This window comes from Triplophysa rosa, linkage group LG4 (genome assembly GCF_024868665.1).
Source record: "Triplophysa rosa linkage group LG4, Trosa_1v2, whole genome shotgun sequence".
In the NCBI taxonomy this organism is placed as follows: domain Eukaryota; kingdom Metazoa; phylum Chordata; class Actinopteri; order Cypriniformes; family Nemacheilidae; genus Triplophysa; species Triplophysa rosa.
This window is the reverse complement of record NC_079893.1, coordinates 11,351,570-11,370,291: the sequence shown is the minus strand read 5'-3', so window position 1 is coordinate 11,370,291 and position 18,722 is coordinate 11,351,570. Positions and strand designations below refer to the sequence as shown.

The 18,722-nt window shown below is 37.0% G+C and overlaps 1 protein-coding gene across 1 annotated transcript in view; it reads right to left on the bottom strand.

Moving 5' to 3' along the window:
* The window catches only part of dnah6 (dynein, axonemal, heavy chain 6), a 67,840-nt gene that overhangs the window by 22,399 nt on the left and 26,719 nt on the right, over positions 1 to 18,722 (bottom strand). Inside the window, exons 39-57 of the mRNA XM_057331248.1 lie at positions 17,896 to 18,039; positions 16,192 to 16,413; positions 15,946 to 16,093; positions 15,655 to 15,812; positions 14,394 to 14,525; positions 13,554 to 13,725; positions 12,888 to 13,034; positions 12,492 to 12,565; positions 11,544 to 11,698; positions 11,182 to 11,413; positions 9,154 to 9,306; positions 8,861 to 9,001; positions 4,744 to 4,986; positions 4,326 to 4,493; positions 3,950 to 4,185; positions 2,187 to 2,448; positions 1,936 to 2,059; positions 1,118 to 1,314; positions 373 to 576 (exon numbers count right to left, since the gene is read on the bottom strand). Of these exons, the coding sequence (XP_057187231.1) occupies positions 373 to 576; positions 1,118 to 1,314; positions 1,936 to 2,059; positions 2,187 to 2,448; positions 3,950 to 4,185; positions 4,326 to 4,493; positions 4,744 to 4,986; positions 8,861 to 9,001; positions 9,154 to 9,306; positions 11,182 to 11,413; positions 11,544 to 11,698; positions 12,492 to 12,565; positions 12,888 to 13,034; positions 13,554 to 13,725; positions 14,394 to 14,525; positions 15,655 to 15,812; positions 15,946 to 16,093; positions 16,192 to 16,413; positions 17,896 to 18,039 (3,312 nt within the window). The remainder of the gene's footprint in view (positions 1 to 372; positions 577 to 1,117; positions 1,315 to 1,935; positions 2,060 to 2,186; positions 2,449 to 3,949; positions 4,186 to 4,325; positions 4,494 to 4,743; positions 4,987 to 8,860; positions 9,002 to 9,153; positions 9,307 to 11,181; positions 11,414 to 11,543; positions 11,699 to 12,491; positions 12,566 to 12,887; positions 13,035 to 13,553; positions 13,726 to 14,393; positions 14,526 to 15,654; positions 15,813 to 15,945; positions 16,094 to 16,191; positions 16,414 to 17,895; positions 18,040 to 18,722) is intronic.

Sequence of the window (18,722 nt, the reverse complement as noted above, 5' to 3'; positions counted from 1 at the left end):
ATAAATGGAGAATCATTTAAGAAAGATGCTGTCAACTAATGCTGTCATGACTCATGAGCGTGAAAAACAGCATGTAGCAGCTGTTCTGCCTGTCAGAAACAGAACAAACTTGTTCATATTAGTGGCAGCTTCCTTTCACCATTAAAATAAGCTGCTTTTTGAGGGAACTGATGGGAGGTTCCTAACCCTTTAAAAAAGAGATTAGCTTTCATTTCTTGATGATCTGAGAGCTACTGAATATTAGCAACCATCCCGTTTAGTGCTATTGAAAAACATTACAAATTGCATTATTAAATAAGCATTTGCTCTTGTGACATAACGAAGTTTAAATAAAAGGCACACTGTTTTAAGAACCATGCATGGAAAGGTCACCTGATCCTGAGGATCAATCATGAGCGGCCAGCGGCGCCCGCGCATCACAAGGATTCCGTTCTCTGTGGAGACGGTATCCCGCGGCAACCCTTCCGCATTCCACTGCCGGATCTCGTAGGGGTCTCCGAGAATGCTGATCAGACTGAAGTTTTTACTGATTGGGATTCCCAACTGTTGACAGCGTGTGATCCAGTGATCTATCAGCTACAGGAAACAAAACATGTGTTCTCATTTACATATAGTACAACCCTCTTATAACACAATATAGCTCATTGAATCTACTTTTGATGCACTGGCTGAATTCACACTCAGCATTATTTTGTTTTTAAACCAATACACACATAAAAATATATTTAAAAATAGTTAATATTTGTCGTTTACTTTTGCTAAATCAAGTTTATGAAAAAGTGCTATTAAATATAAATAAACTAAAAAAGACAAATCTGTTATCTAGGAAAAACACAATGAATAAATATAAATGCCAGAGATTTAAAAAACAATTGCATAATAGCCTATATTTAGTTAAGATTTTAAATGGGTCCCACTGTCAGTGTTCAGTGTACTACATTAAGGGGGAATCTGTTTCAATGTTATAGTTTGATCACCTACAGTACCATAAATAAGAAGAAACATGATATAATGGATGCAAAGACAAGTTCCTGCGTGGCATATTAAAATGTAGGTAAAGATATGTGATGAGAATGTAAAGCTAATGAGAAATGACTGAGAGCTATTAATACTCTACCAATTGTCTGTAATGAGAGGTGAAGGCTCCATAATAAGCCACACAGGCTGCAGCGATGAAAACATTTCCGATGACATTGTGAATCTCCTGTTCAAACAGAGCAATGCTTTCCTGCCATCGCACCTGCTCATCTCCCAGAGCAGACGTTAACTTCCCCGACCGACCCAGACGTGCTTCAGTCAGGGCCATGGTTTTAGCTACACACACAGACACAGACACACATAAACACACATGCATCCACACGTAAATGCAAATTAAGTAAAAAAAATGTCAATTAAATCAATAAATTCTTTATCCAGAAAATAGTTATACAGTACATTGTCATATAATATTAAAATAATTTACCTTCTCCTAACTCACAAATGTTATTTAATTCTCTATTTACCACTACCCAGTGAACAGAACGTTCCCCTAACATACGTTTTTGGTTCCGTCTTGGTTATTTTTTGGGAGAGTTGCAGGGTGGTTTTTAAAAATAACCAGACAATAACTTAAGCAGAACGTTCCCTCATGGTTATTTTTTTGCAACCAGAAAACCACCCTGCTGCAACGTTCCGGTAACAAACGTTCCATTTCTGTTAGGAAAACTTTCCTGGATAACCAAAACCAAACTTAAAAAATAACATTCTGGGAATTAAGACCTAAAGTTCTGGGAGCCAGAAATTGTTAGCTGGGTTTTGCCCCGTTTCTAAATCCCTTTATAATAGCATCAACACATTGTTTTCTTTTACTGCTGTGCCCTCTTTTAATGCCTGTAGTGACACACTTCAGTAAATTCAATAATTGTCCACTTTCGGAACCGCATCTCTCTCTCTCACCCAACCCCTCTTTCTCAGCCACGCTGGAGTCAAACTGCTCCTGCAAAACTTTGATTTGGTCTTCCACTTCCTTCAGCTTCTTCTGCTTTTCTTTCAAGGTAGACATTGTTGCGTCCAACTCGGCCTTATGAACAACAAAAGAAACAAAAATGAGTAATTGCAGTAAGCAGAACATAGCGACACAGTAAAATAAATCTGTAACTAAAAGTTCTCACAATAACCAACAAACCCGATGAAACGAATGTGCTCACCTGAGCAGCATCCAACTTCTGACGTTTGGGTCCGACCTCTTTCAGAACTGTGGAATATAAATCCATAGCTCTAACCCACATGCACAAGGATTTGCAGGCCTTAGACACCTTTTCAACTTTGTCGGGCACAAAGTCTGGATTAGTGATGTATTTCTGCAGCTTCTGAAGGATCTGAGGTTTTATATTGTCCTTCTCGTAGTCCATCAATTTTTTTAGGAAGTTGGCTTCACCCAAGAGCTGCTTTGCACTGCCCCAGTCTGTCCTACATTGCGAAATATACATGTAGGGGTGATATCAAAATCAACAAATTTTCTACACAAAAAAAAATGTTTGAATAGCCAGAATAGCCGGTCCAAATGTATAAATTAAATGCGTGTATAAGTTTCTTGAATTAAATTCTTCAATTCATTTAAAAAGCTGTTTTTTATTTTATGCAAACATGGGTTGAAACAACCTAGCACATTTTTAGAACATAATGAATTCATTTTTAGATTTGAGATCCCTCTCGTGTATCTTTCTCTTTTCTTTTGACAAGTGATGATAGCCGCTGGTATATATATCTGAACGTTCAATAACACATTGAAGTACCCACAATTTTTCTCCACCAACCCTTAATTACAAATCTAAATCATTACAAAATAACGCCAGCTGGGTGAGTACACAGCTGGAAACATAAAACAAAGGCAATTAGAATAACAGATGATTTAACGCAGGTGATTTCCAATCGCACCAAAGCAAATCACACAAAATGCATTCATAAATATTTAACACCTGAAAAAACAACTAATATCAGAAGAGTGAGTGTGTCTAATTATGCACTTCGCTCAATGTTGTTCTTCTGACATCCCGAAATGCATAAAATCTTAACAATAATGGGTGGAACCCTGTAAGTAATACTAAAGATCTTTAAAGTTATAGTAAACATAAAATTATGTTTTATAATGTCGATTAAACTATAAAAAAATTCTATAGGAGGTGGAGGGTCTGAAACATTTAGCAAAATTATTGCATTTTGCTAAAAGAATACAATTTATTTTGTTCCTTTCAAATAACTTGCATTCAAATAACCTACGAATGGCTCACAATAAGACTGTATCGCAGGAAACAAACGGGGTCCATTTTTATTTCATGTGGCTCAAACTCTCACTAAGCATCTGCCACTTAAACACATCACAGTTGTATTATCATACGCAAACGGAACAATTACAAGGATAAAAGAACTTCAACACATAGAGGGGTTAACAGACAGAGATGATACAGTCTTGTTATGAGATTTTAAACACCCATTCATTTGCTGTCTTATAGTGATAATAATGAAGATCATGATGAGGCAGATGGAGAGGAAATATAGAAGGATGAGATTGATGATTGAGCAGGAAAATCACAGATGCTACACAGTCAGAGTATCGCGCGTTAATATCGCCGGCAGATATGGAGTCATACTGTACAGCCCGAGGGGGTTTATGATGGGGTATTTTTATGAAGCTACTGTAGATTGCGGCTTATTTTAACATTAGAACGGCACTGTAAAATCATATTTGTGTCTTCGGATCTTTCAGCAAAACCGGCGAAACAGTGGACTACACCACAAAATATGATTTGATAAAAAAATCTAGAACACTAGATAAACAATGGAAGCTGAATTGGATATAGACCACTTCAGATGACGTAAGTGCTTCTGGACCAGTGTTTACATCTTCCTAAGTGGTCTATATGCATGTATCAAAACGTGTCATTAAATTTGATATAAAGGGGGGACTAACTTGTTGTTGAGCAGAATGCACACTGCCTCCATCACGGTCATGACCAGGTCCGGTGGTTTGGTAAAAACACGCATCTCAGAGATGTCTCCTTTATCCAGGGAGTTGAGGGCCTTGTTAGCGCTTTCGAGAGCGGGCAGAGCTTCATCCAAATCACGCTGTGCATCATCTGCAATGGCCTGAGTCTCTTCTGCTTTTATTTTAGCTGAAGCTTCATCTTCCTTTACAACCTTGCGAACCTACAGCCAAATATGTCAATAGGTTAAAAGTAGGTTAAAAGATGACAATTCAAATGTTTATTAGTCTAAAACCAAAAATTCTTGAGAGGAGAGGGGAAGAGTTTCTATTATTGGCAACTTATTAAAGCGCACACACACACCTGGTCAGCGCTAGCTTGGTCCACAGCGAGTTTCTCCATAAGTGTATCAACATCGATGGATTTCTGTTTGAGCACAGGCTCCAGAGCAGAGAGGTCTTGCTTCATCTTATCAACCAGCTCATTTGTCTCCAGAAGTTTAGTGAGACCATTTTTCACACGATCCCGAGCCTGCGTAAACAAATCCGCTTTCAATTTCAAAGTCAAACAACTCTGTTTATCCTTGTGTGTCTGTCTCAGATGGGTCAGTGATATTTTCCACAGCACCTTCAATCTAATAAATCATAAGGTTTAGATAGCATTTACTTTAACATTACAAAGCTAACAACCGTTCCTTTTTAAGCAATTTACTGGTGATTTGAATGACGCAAATGATGTTGTGTAATAATGACAAAGAACATCCATAGCCCCGCCTCCTCACCGCCTGCAGCTGTTGTCTCTTTTCTCCCAGCATGCTCAGGTACAGGTTAATGAGCTCTAAGTAGGAGGTGGGTGTTGTATAGTAGTGTCTGCGCAGTTCGGAATAAAAACGCTCGGCCATGTCAGTGACGCTGACGTGGATCTCCACACACATCTCTGAAAAACACTGCATCATCTCTTCGCTGCCAAACTCCACGTGCTGGAAGAATGTCTGGGACACAGAGAGCAGAGCTTCACGAGGCCACTGCAAAGAAACACATGACAACATCCAATTAGTTGACTTAACTAGAAATTTGTGTGGAAATCTTTGACATCAAACATTTTTGTGAAACAAAAATTTTGTGAAACTAAATGTGTGAAACTATTTGTATTAAAATAGAAACTTAATTGGATGCAGCAGAGAAACGAGTTTTACAACAGTATTCTTTACATAAAATCTTTAGTTCACACAACTCAAGATCAGTCGCTCACGTTAAATATTTTTTGTACTCTGAGCTGACAGTACTCGATTAATGTAAACATGTTCTCATGATAGCAGAAAATAGCAAAGATTATATAGAAATCTTGACTGATAATTGAATAAACTTGATTCATAAGAAATACACACACACAACTCCATTGTGACATGCATTTTCATCATTGCCAAGATAAATATAATGTGCTGAATAGGGACCAAAGAAAACGGACCGGTGACTTCATAGTCAACATCAGTAATGTGCTAAAACCTATTTGATCTCTGAACTGTTTAAATGTTTAGTTCTTATTCTTTTACCAAACATAAATAACACAGTGTAACAAATTGTTGTTTCGCCCCAACCTTTTCTTGTACAATTCTGCTGTGCTAATTATTGTGGTAATATTTATTTTCATGTAGCATCAATGTTTAAGTGTATATTTAGCTAGTAAATTTTGTAAAAAATTGTTAAGTAAATTTTGAGCTTATATCATTAATTACGATATATTGCAAATAAACTGTACAAATTTTCACATATTAAAAAAATATTTTCCAATTGTCACTGTCAGAAAATTCTAGAAATTTCTGTAGCACAGGGAAGGTGGGATGAAGCGATGATGGGTGCCTACGTGTTGAACTTGGTTCTTGAGGACAGTATTAGTCATAAAAGACAAAAATGATCAAATGTACACTTCTGAAGTTTTGGACGAATCATTTTCAGTAACTGTTATGTTAAACTGTTGTTTTGAGCTCAGTACTATGCCAGTACCTTTTAATTTCTGCGTATGAGTAATAATACCGTAATTTATGAATGTGTAAAAATATTTTTTTGTACTGTCGATGGTAAAAAAATTATGTGATTTTCATATTCTGCATGTTAAACTTCACAAAGAAACAGTAAACATTCAAGCAAAACACACAAAAAAATGTTACAATGTGTAATTAAAATATTCAGACCTAGGGGTATTTCTCATGGCATTTTTAGTGAGTATTATAAACAAAGATGATTTTCACGGATTTTTGGTTTAGTTAAATAAACTACATTTTCGGTCTAAAATTACAAAGTAATGTAATGACAAATTGTTTGACAAAAGTTATATTGTGGCAAGTACCTGTACAAGCAATGTTGTGGCAAAAATGCTTAACAAAATGTAAAATGCTCTCTCATTTCGCTTAGGAGAAAAGTGTCTGCTAAATTAATTAATGTAAATGTAAAATGTAATGTTTCGTAATGATTACTCACAGTAATTATCTAATAAAAACAAATTGAGGTTTTGTAGTATAAAACATTTATGTTTCCGTAGTTAATGGATAAATAAATGGCCATCAGTTATGTACTTTCATGCTGTTCAAAACCTGTATGTGTTTCTTTTTCAGTGGAACACAAACTGAATATTATTGATTTTTTTATACAGTAGCTCTTTTCTTGTTTATTGTTGTGCAGCTGCTTTAAAACAATCTATTGTATGAAGTACAATATGTGAATGAAACTTCAGATCTTGTCAGTTAAGCAGTTCACATAACTGTTAATTTATTTGGTAATGTATCAAAACTCTACTGTATGACTTCACATAACTTTGAATAAAGCATACATAGATGTTCATTCAAAATTTCTCTTTACAGTAAGTTGAGGTTGTGTAAATAATAGCACAATTTTTTATTTCGAGATGAACTATTACTTTTTTGCATAATGGTATCTACAGACTGAACACAAAAATAGCAGTTAGACAGCCCTGGAAAACATCATAAGGGGTAATTCCTTCATTTTATTCAGTGAGAACCATACCGGCGGTCACCTTCATATATCTTGTGTGTACACAAGTACATAAGTAAACAAGCACAGGCTGATAAAAACAAATAAGCAAATAAAAGTAGGGCGAACACACATACGGGCTCGATGCTTAAAGCTAATGAACAGCTGCGGTTGGCCAGCACACTGCAATTTATCATACCTATCACAACATTACAACAGAAAAAAAACATCAGAAACAAACCTGAACAGACAGACACACACCACACACACGTTACACTAATTAAAACACCCAGTTCCACCACATGCCAATGCCTCTGGTGTCATTGTGTATTTGTTTGCTCTATCACTGTAAAAAAATATTCTGTGTCGTAGTAGATTTCATGAAATTAATTGAGTAAACTTTACTTAATACAATTGTGTTCTTGTTTTTTTAACCAAAATTACAATTATTAAGTTAAAATTACAGAAAAAATCTCGGAATTCTAAATGCACAAATTATTAAGTGAATTCAACTTAATTTTATCCTGTTCAACCCACTTAAACTTGCATAAAGGATCTTTACATAATTATTTTGTGGTGGGACTACATTAATTATTTTCGCTAACTGAGCAGTGAATTTAGAGTTCCCAGCATGCATTGCATGCGACAGCATTAAGAGAGTCATTTTTGTGAAAAAGTGCTATTTTATGTGCTTTACAAAAAAATTAAAAACTTGATTTTAGACTCTTTAAGATTTAGAAGAGATTCTGTTTGTATTTTTGAGTTTCGTGGTTACCATCGTTCAGAAGTGTGGTTCTTGTGCTTAGGCCGTGAGAGCTCATGATGTGTCTTTTTTCACTCAGTGAACAATAATGGTGCTAATGAGAGTACTGAGACAACTCTCACCTTACTTGCAGTGGTGTAAAGTATTGGAGTAAATGTAATTAGTTACTGTACTTAAGTATCTTTTTGGCTACTTTGTAGTTGTACTGAGTATTAAAGATATTAGCAACTTTTACTCTCTACTTGACTACATTTTTGAACAAGTATATGTACTCTTTACTCCACTACATTTGTAATGACTAATGCAATTACACATTACATTTTGCATGGCACCTATCTTTTTTTGCAGCAGTTTATTTTTGCTACAGAGGAATTCATATTGCCATTTAAAGGGCATTGAAGGTACTTGTGAATTTTTCCCTTCTTTATGTGAATACGAGTGCATTATCAGGTAGTTGACAATCGCTGGCTTTGACTTTTTAATTTTACCTAACATTATTTTATTTATCCGTTATATTGAAGAGACCTTTTTGAAGAATGTTGGCTTACTTATGAGCACTTGAGCTTAAATGAGACTTGGGTGTTTGTAGTAGATGTAGGTTATGGTGTCGACCATGATTTGTTGCAATTTTGAGGTGTTCAGTCTTATAATGATTTAAGAAAATAAATGCGATTGCTCTCCTCACGAATCGATTGCTTCTTGTTTTTCACTGACATGTCTCTTAAGTGTTGAGGACTAGTGCTGCTTTGAGCCTACATTCAGTATGAGTAAAATACTCAAGTACTGTTAAAATCAGATACTCGAAGACTTTTACTGAAGTCGTTTTGGAATTGGTGACTTGTAACTTGTAATGGAGTAATTTTCACTGCAAGGTATCTGTACTTTTACTTAAGTATGGTTTTCAGGTACTCTTTACACCTCTGCTTACTTGTACATCATATATGTTGTAAACAATAATAAATGTTAAACTGAAGTTAAAAAAAGATCAAGAAGTTAACTCCAATGCTAAAATTAGTATTTTACAAAATGTATAGCCTGGCACTGTGAAGGTGCGTGGCATTGTCATCTTTTACTCAAACTCTGGTTTGAAATTGCAGACAGACAGAAAAGTTTAAAGCGAGAGGTTGTGTTAAGCAAAGCGGTCTGACCTGTACAAACCAGTCGATGGTGCAGCAGTTAACCAGTGAGGGGAACATGCGGCAGCGCGACCGGAAGGCGTCACCAACAGGACTCATGCACAGCACTATGTGCAGCTTCTCCCGTACACGAGAGATGAAGAACTGGAAGACCTGGAGACAAAGAGATATGAAATGTCACCTGACCTCTGAACATGAAGAATCTCAGAGTAGCTGATAATATACAGTTCTGCACTTACATGGCTACATACTGTAATCTGTTACAAGACTGGCAAGTGGATGGATAGGAAGATTACAATATTTACCTCATCCCTGTTTCCTTCTGAGATGCCAAACTCTTTGGCCTTGGGGCTTACGGCAGCCAGCACCTGTTTCAGCTCATCCTTCTCAAACAGGTTTGGTACTTCACCAGAGTTCAGCATGTTATTAATGTCCTCCAGGAACTCCTCCACCACAATCTAAAACAGATGTGTAAAACAGGACATGATTAAAACTATTATCACACAATTGTGGGATCAACCACGGAGTTAAAAGAAAACACCATAATTTACAAGATCAAGTTTACACTAAAAACAACGGAAAGCGCAGCAGTGCAATGGAAATAACGCATTCTTGCTGAGTGTCCTTTTACAGTCTCTATCTTTCATTCAAACGCAAATGCTGTCTCATCATTTCTCACTAATAACTTCACTGATCAGCACTGCGCAAATTTAAAAGATGTGACGGTTTGGAATTAGTAACGGAAGTTTGTTTATGCTGGGCTCAAATTTGTGGCGAAAGAAAGTAGTTCCCCATTTCCTTAAAAACCGCTGGGTTTTAAAGACACTTCGATGTTGTTTCTGATTTATCTACACACTTGTGCCGTCGAACTGTTGTATAAATGCAATATCGCTCTTGTAGTTGTGTGATAGGCCTATGGCCTCGTCAGAGGCGGACGAAGTACACAATTTCCTTACTTGAGTGAAAGTACAGATACTACTGGTCAAACTCCACTACAAGTAAAAGTTGTAAAGACAGATTCTTACTTAAGTAAAAGTACAGAAGTACGTACTTTTAAAAGTACTCAAGTATTAAAAGTAAATTTTCTTTATGTCAGTGGTGCATTGTTTTATTGTCGTATACCTTATGCCTCTAAAGCAACCTACTGATTACACTGAGTAGCAGTATAAGTGGTATTAAAGGTGTAGTTCACTTCACAGTTGGCCCCCATTGACGTTCCATAGTAATTAATATATCTGTAAATATATATCTGTTATTTAGTGCTGTTTTCCTGTCTTCTTTTCAATCCAACATATATACATAGTGCTGAGTGTTACAACAGTTTATAAAATGGTCAGTTCTGGTCCTTGATTCTGATAGGTTGCGCCGAGTTCTAAGCCATTATAAAATACCCTGATTTATAACGGCTGACCGCATCACATAGCCTAAATATCACTTTATTTACTTTATTTTATTAAACCTTGCTACGCATATGGAATCATCATTTTATAAAAGGAATAAGCCCCGCGAAGCAGGGGTTACAGTGCATTTTATAACAGCTAAGGGCGTTGTGGCACGACGCGAAGCGGACTTATTGCTTTAATATACTACTATATCTGTTACTATATTTCCCACCAGTCTGTGTGTGTCTCATTGAGAACTGTTCCAAAAATAATTGAGGGGTCATAACTGGCTGTATGCTGAATCACGAAGCAGATGCAGTGTGTGCTTCTATGAGACAGTATTACAGTACTGGCCGTGCGCCCGGAGTCATAACAGAGATGACCCACAGCTCGGAGCATACCGCTCTGCATCCAAATTACAGTAATAACCGCATATCGGTAAATCATACAACTAGCTTTCAGGAAAGGTTTAGGAGTGACCCAGACATTCCAAATGTGCACAACCTGATTTTGACATGCATCAATCAAACAAAACGAATTCAGATCAACGAAAGGAATTTTGTAAACCGGCTATGAATTGACTTTTAAGGAGAAGAAATATAAGCGATGTCATTGTGGGACACACAATACACAGAATACAGATTTACCCACACATTCACACCGCTCTCGTCTTTTCTAAACATAGATTGGTCAGATAGCAAATGACACCCTAATCCTTTGTAGTCCTATGAGCATTAAGGGCAACGTGAGGACCAGGATGCTTTTAAAAAGAGAGGATAGTAAAAAGGACCTTTATTGCTTTAATAATACTCTCTCACCTGGAACAATTATAATAGCTAGTAGAACGTACTGTACAGTAGATCTGAGTGGATAGAATCTTTATGATCATTTTAACCGAGGCCTTTCCCTCCAAAAGGGCAAAAGGTAGATTTAAAGCAGTTTGGGCTGTACCTGAGTATCTGTAAAGAGGAAGACCATGTCCTGGCCTTCCACTCCTGCCATTTTGTACAGTTTGCGCAGGTCTTCGTGGAAGCTGTCGTAATTATAACCGCGGCTCAGCTCGATCTGAAAGCAGCGGTAGCCACACATATGAGCAGCCAGACGTGTCAACGATTGTTTTCCAGTGCCACCGACGCCGACCAATAGGGCGTTGCCACGTTCTTGTCGAATCATGCGAGCGATTCTATGTATGGGAAAGAAAATGCGAGTCATTTTGATGAACAAATAAAACACGGCATTGGTAGATGCTTAGATGGGATCATTCATAGAATGCCAGTTTTGTGGTTGGCATACAGTACGAACTGCTTGCTGACCTAGACACGTGTTCGATGGCATCCTGGAAGAACACAAGTTTGGTTTCCTTGGAGAAGGTGGTATTGTAGTCATCCAGGTATTCCTGCAGCACCTGACGGATCTTCTCCATGTCTGTTAGATCCTCGTACACACGGTCAGCTTTGTCTACACCAGCCTGCACGGTGTTACCAATATCCCAATTAATCATTGAACTTAGAAACAACGCACTGCTATAGTTATTCAATTAAAGGGATAGTTCGCCCAAAAATAAAAATTCTGTCATCATTTACTCACCTTCGAGTTGTTCCAAATCTGGATAAATAAAGTTTGTTCGGATGTACATAGAGAAAGATATTTGGAAGAATGCTTATGACCAAACTGTTCTTGGACCCCATTGACTACCATAGTGGGAAAAATTACTACCATTGTCATTTTTCCTACTATGGTAGTCAATGGGGTCCAAGAACTGTTTGGTTACAAGCATTTGTCCAAATATCTTTCTCTGTGTTCAACCAACCAAACAAATTTATACAGGTTTGGAACAACTAGATTGTGAGTAATTCATGACAGAATTTTCATTTTTGGGTAAACTATCCCTTTAAAACAATATCCTCGCTGTCCTTCTGAAACCTTGAATCTTCAAATTCACTGTTTTCAGGAAATGAAAAAAAAACATTACTTTTTAAATGATTAAAGCCTTTTTTAATACTTTTTGTTGGTTAGATATTTGCAAAACCCAGTGACAAACATAAAGAGGGACTAATAATAATGATTTATGACAAAAAATTAAAACCATGAAATATGGAGAAGGTTACAAGAGACAGCAGCAATATATTTATTATAGTATAATAGTATATGCAATTAATTTTATTAAAGACCTAGTATATAAACACTTAAAATCATTCTACACAACATGAAAATATAATCAGTGAGTAAAAGATATCACAAATGCCCCAAAATAATTTTACCTTGATGAAATCTCCAAAAATGATGGGTTGATTCACAAAGTACATGGGCTCTATGTTTATGCTGAAATATTTACCTGTTGGGTAAAGGGAACGGTTCAGGATTAGTCAGTCACTGTAGTAACTGAGTGACAGATTGAGGCCAAAATAATAATAAATAGATCATTCTGATAATATCATGCAGTGCAGTGAGGAGGATTATAACATTTCTTTACTCTACAGTATCTGCCTCTATTCAAAATTCTTGATAGAATACTGTTTAAAGGTTTTGATTAGAAAAGTTAAATGTTAACAAGATTCAATGATGTTTTACAATGGATTTTAAAAACCTGCTGTGATAACTCAAATTTACTTTCTGACCGTGCCAATATACTGCATAAGGACTAAGCATGTGCTTACTGGCCATCTCAGAGAGGATGTTGTTAAAGTAAGTCTTGTCCTCGTTGTTGATGAGTCGATCGTGAAAGATGCGCTGACACTCGTGACAGAACAAACGGAAGATCTGCATCTGATCTCTCACTGTAGTCGGCTCACACTGCAGCATACCTGCACACACACATAAAGAAAACAAAACAGACACTCAAAGACATTCATATAGATGCTTCACCTTTTGTAAAGAACCAATTTGTTTTGATGTTGAACCACAGACGTAAACAGTTAAACATCTACAGCTTAATAAACAGTGACAGATGAACATGTCTGTGACCTTTAAATACAAATAAAACATCATCAGATGGTAGTTGTGCCCATCAGATTTAGTTTAGGCAGACAGTAACCCCGCAGAGATTAACCGTCTACACTTCCTTACCTGGAACAGTTGTAAAACACAGCAAAGCATTTAAACTGCCCCCAAGACGCCATTAAAGTGCAAAGGAGCATTTTTATTGGTCACTTGAGAGCTCTATAACAAAATAACCTATACAGTGTGTTTAAGCACAACCCATGCTCTGGATAAAATACGACTTTGGGCATGAATGTGGACTTTTAGCTGCATTTTGGTTTTGTACGTCTTCATGTTTGTAATGTCTGCTGGTGTGTACGCTTGTTTTTGTGCGTTTCTCCTACCCTGCACACATTTGGAGAGGTCTCTAAGATTGAAAACATAATGAGATTTGGCCGGTGTGGGAAGCAGGTCCACGCTCATACGCCGGTAGATCTCAACAGCAGCATCCATGATGCTGTCCGCTGCTTGTTTGACTGCTGCGGGGAATTCGGTGAGGAAACCACCCAAAATCGCCTACAAACATAAACAAGCACAAAAGAAGTCAGTGTGTACAGCTGTAAAGTGTATGAGAGTCATACATCTAAGCATAAGAATTTGCATGAGGGTAAGAGTTTGTGTACAGATTGATGTCATGTCTTCTTAGAATGAAGAGACGAAACGCTCCATTGTATTCCTCATTTTTGCATGTCGCTTGGGATAAAGCATCCGCTAAATGCTTAAATGGAAAAGTCACGTTGTAGAGCACTAGTAGAACTACATTTACATTACGTTAATGAATTTGTCAGATGCTTTCATCCAAAGAGACAAAGCAACGAGTACATTCAAGGTTTTTCTCAATATAATTTCAAAAGCACCATATTTTGTTTAGAATGTTATTTTCAATATAAGAAAGTAAGCTACACAAGCCATTTGGTGGATCAACAGTGACCTCAGGCTGTCCATTCAGAACCATGGACAGCTCCAGGTCTCCATTTGGAAGTTCAGAACCACGGACAGCTCAAACTGTAACTTTTTTGATAAAATAGACAAGAGTGTCTTCTTGCACAACTTAAAAATTATTGTATTTATTTTGTAACCCTCCCCATATTACAGACTGTGTTCTTTTTATAATGACAAGTCACGATTGGGCTAAACGTTTATTCAAAATGTTTATTAATAATGAGTGCAACCATACGTCTGACCTTAAAGATCTGTTTGAGGCTGTGCTCGGAGGGTGTCGGAAGACACAGCATGCTAAAGTGGCGGATGAAACGAGGGGTCACAGGGTTACGACCTCCACCAGGGGGCGCACAGGCAGCAGCTATGGTCATATCCTTTAGGGAGAAAGACAGAAGTGCAGTGGAATTAGTGTATATGAAAAAACATCCACAGGATATAAATTAGTTTTTTTGACACTTTCACCATTCTCATCAAACCTTTGCTGGAAGAAATTAATGTGTTATTGATTAATATCTAAATTAAAAGAGAGCCACCATGACAGCTGGAGAATGTAATTACCAATTAATTACTCTTCAAACGACAGAAAAGTTGTTGTAGCCTCAAAGTCAAAGCTGTGTCATATTCGGCCACTAAAGAGCTATACTAAACCAGATTAATTTCCTCAAGGGTGAAACTCACTTCAGAACCACAAATCATTCTTTTAACCCTCGGCGGATTCTGCTTGTCACATTCTCGTCTTTTATTTCATCGTAACTCATATTTGAGATTGATGAGTATTGACTGCATAGTCTACGCTTATATCGTTCTTTCCTGTAACCTTGCCAAATGTCATAATTGTCCTTGCTTATATTATGCACTTTTACCTTAAGGGAGGGTGTGTTAAACAAGCAGGGTTTACTAGATGTAGGTGTATAATAAATACATAATTTTTCATAATTTCCAAAGTAAAACAACATAATCAGTGGCAACTTGAAACATCAAGTATTAGTTCAGCTCTTGATTTGATAAACGCTACAAAGTATATTATTTTTCAACTCAAAAGAGACAGACAGGGAGACAGAGATTGAGATCAATTTAGACAAATTAAGTCTTAAGAAGATTAAGACGTTCTGTAAACAGTTCTTTTAGTTTCCCCTCTCCCACACATATTTGAAACAAGATAACACCAGAACAAATCCTGTTTAGTTTTTCTGTATTATGGCAAGGAAACATGACATGCTATATTCTCTGTGTGTGTGTATACATGGTTCTTCTACCATTACATTTATTTATTTGTTTGTTTATTTTTTGCTTAGCGTGTTGTAAAAAGTACAAACTCTTATAGCGCTAACAATTACCCACCTCCACCCCCAGCTCCAACTGTCTAGATCTGTTTGAAGAGTATTGGAGCATGTGTTTATAGCAAGTTTTCATACTTTCTATGCAACAGCACCATCCGTGTAAGCAGATCTAGTTCCGCCAAGATCAAACATATTTACATGTTTGTCATGTTTTGATCCTTACATGTATCTCCTTCCAGAAGAATTTTTCTCTGTCGTAAAAGCCGTGGAAGTCCTGGAACTGTCTCAGAAGCTCTATGGGTGGCTGAGAGCCATAACTGTCCAGTTTTGGCATATTCAGATCATCCACAAACACCACAATCTTTTTATTAGCCGGAGCACCTGAAACGCATAAACATCCAGGTTAACACAACCACACTAATAATTTCTAAAAACGATATTCTGTTAGTTTTCCTCACTAATAACAAAACTCTATATTATGTGTGAATTTAAGTATGGTTGTCCTGTTCCTTACCCAGTAAATTCTTTCTTTTTTTCTCCAGTTTTGACTCGATGATCTCTTGGGTCCTGGCTGATGAAGTTTGGGCTGAGAAGTTGATGTAAACAGGGACATAACCTGCTTTTTCCTGCACACTGTTCAACAATGCTCGTGCCACCACAGACTAAAACACACAGTAATACTAGTTTAGGCAAATTCTAGTGGCAAATTCTGTAGAACAAACATAACTTTGCTGTTCCATCAAATGTATGACCGCCATACCTTTCCTACTCCGGTGATGCCAGTAAAGAGGACAGAGTGATTGACAGACAGTAGTTTTTCCATCAGGTATCCATATCTTACAGTGTCTGTAGTGGGTACCAACATTTCAAAGAAGGGAATCTCGCTGCTATAACTAAAGGAGGGAATAATCTTCTCCCATGGCTCCAAGGAACAAGTATCGAAGTTCATATACAGACTCCACAAATCACCTCCACTGGGCAACTATTAAAGAGAGAGTCAGAAAGAGAGAGACAAAGAGTGGTAAATAAATATTTCCACAATTTCTCTATCAAAAATTAGTAGCCTGTAACATTTTTAAACAGACAGTTATTTAGAACGAGTAAGCGTTAATGCGACACTATAGAACTTTTGCTCATGGTTTCCCCATGTGGCTGACAAGCGCAATTGTCTGTTACCAGTGTTGTAAACAATGTCTGTGTATAAGCTTACCCGTGAGCAGCGCAATACACATGAACTTGTTTACTAAGCTGATGGAACCGGCAAATGCAGAAACGTTGTCGCACTCTTCCGCAGGCAGGGGATGGGCGGGGCTGTGTGTACCGACCCGAACCCAGAACTTACAGAGTGTGGTTGTAGCCGCTATGAGGCTGGCCAGGCAGCGGCAGTAGAATTAGTCCGTTTAAGAGTTGTTCTACCACTAAATTAATTTGAGAGATATTATTTTTAAGGTCGAAAAACTACAAAGTGTTGCTTTAAACGATTTATCACTGATGTCGAACCTGGTGTGATGTGGTAAGATAAAAGGGATGAGTTGTTTGTGTCTGCATGTGAGGGTGAACGGTTTAAGTGTGTATGGAAGTGTGTTTATGAAGATTGGCGTGCCTGGTAGCCTCACTGAGGGCAGTGTGTGTGTGTTTGCATTTTCTGACTGTTTTGAGTGAATTTTTACACCCCTACTAACAATGCTATGAACCCACAGCATCAGAGAGCAGAACAGAAACACCCTGATCTCTCACTAAAAATGTGTACTGTATTATCCAGGCAGGTTCTAACAACTCTTTCCACCTCCTTTTTCTTCTGCCCTCCACCCCTCCCCTCCCCTACTCTAACTCTTTAGGATTTTCTCTGTGGAATATTAATAATGACACTTCTCGCTGCATTCTGACCTTCTGAAATAAATACCATTCCACGAACCCCCGGAACGTATTGTTTTCCTTCAATCTCTCTCTCATTAAATATTCTAGAGGAAATGTTCATGAAAGCGAGCAATAAATAAGACAATCAGATCCAATAGAGGATTATGAAAAAACATAGCTCTCTTTATGAGATATACAGTATATATTTAAATGACCTCTACTGTAAGTCAGGTTAATGTGCTTTATCAAGGATCAAGCCCAGAGGGGATCTGCTGTGTCTTTAATGTTCCATGTGAGCTTGACTCAGTAACTTGACAGAGTTTATGACCACTGAAAATACATTATGATAGGACTTGGGGAATAATTCATGACCTTTCTCATTACATAAAATGTATTAGAAAGGATGTGGCAAGGTCGCAAATCTGTAAAAACCAAAGAAGTTCCTCCAAATCTTAATTAAACTTCACATTGTAGTCAGTTTATGTTTATTCATATTTACCTACAAATAAACTCAATGGATGTTATTATACATTTCAGCCATTACTCAAAGTGATCTGAGGTTTCAGTGCTATGACATCATGGCTCCTGCTGTGTGAATGAAACGTACCTTTGCATCGTTGTTGTCTTCAAACTGCTGTCTTATAAAGGTGTCAAATGTGTCCCAGTGGCTGTCAATCAAGTTTCCCCCAACCGCCCACAGGTAGCAGAACACAAATGTCTGGCATATTACACGGTTTAACTTACTGGACCCCTGAAAATAGATATGAAAAAAAGACAAAAAGTTGCATTTTATTATACTAAAATAAAATTCTAAATCCATACTAAATAATACTAAAGCCATACTCTAAATAAGCAATTGTTTCATCATTTACTAATCTCCATGTCAATTCAAACCTGTAAGAATTTCTTTCTTCTGCAAAACACAAAAGAAGAGATTATGAAGAATGTTGGTTAAGTAAACAACATTGGCCGCCATTCATTTCCACTAGACAAAAAACCGCTGAGACATCATACTTACCTTATTTTGTGTTCTGCAGAAAAGTCAAATATAAGTTCTGAATGAAAGTAAATAAATGCTAAGATTTTTGTTTTTGGGAGTACTAGCCCTATAACCAGCGTTGGGTGTAACTAGTTACTAAGTAATTAGTTACTGTAATTTAATTACTTTCCCTTGAAAAGTAAAGTAAGGGATTACTCTTATTTTTTCTGTAATTTAATCACAGTTACTTCTGATGTAATTAAACTAAATACTTTGTGTAATATATGTGTATGCAATAGTAGAATTGACATCAAAATTTAAAGTCTAACTTTAAAATCCATGCTTTATTGTATAATTCTCACATTAGTAACACTTTGGTCAGTTAATAATACTACATTTATGTAGTTTTATATTATTTATTTGAATGAATTAAAAGAGCTGTTTCATGTCTGTCC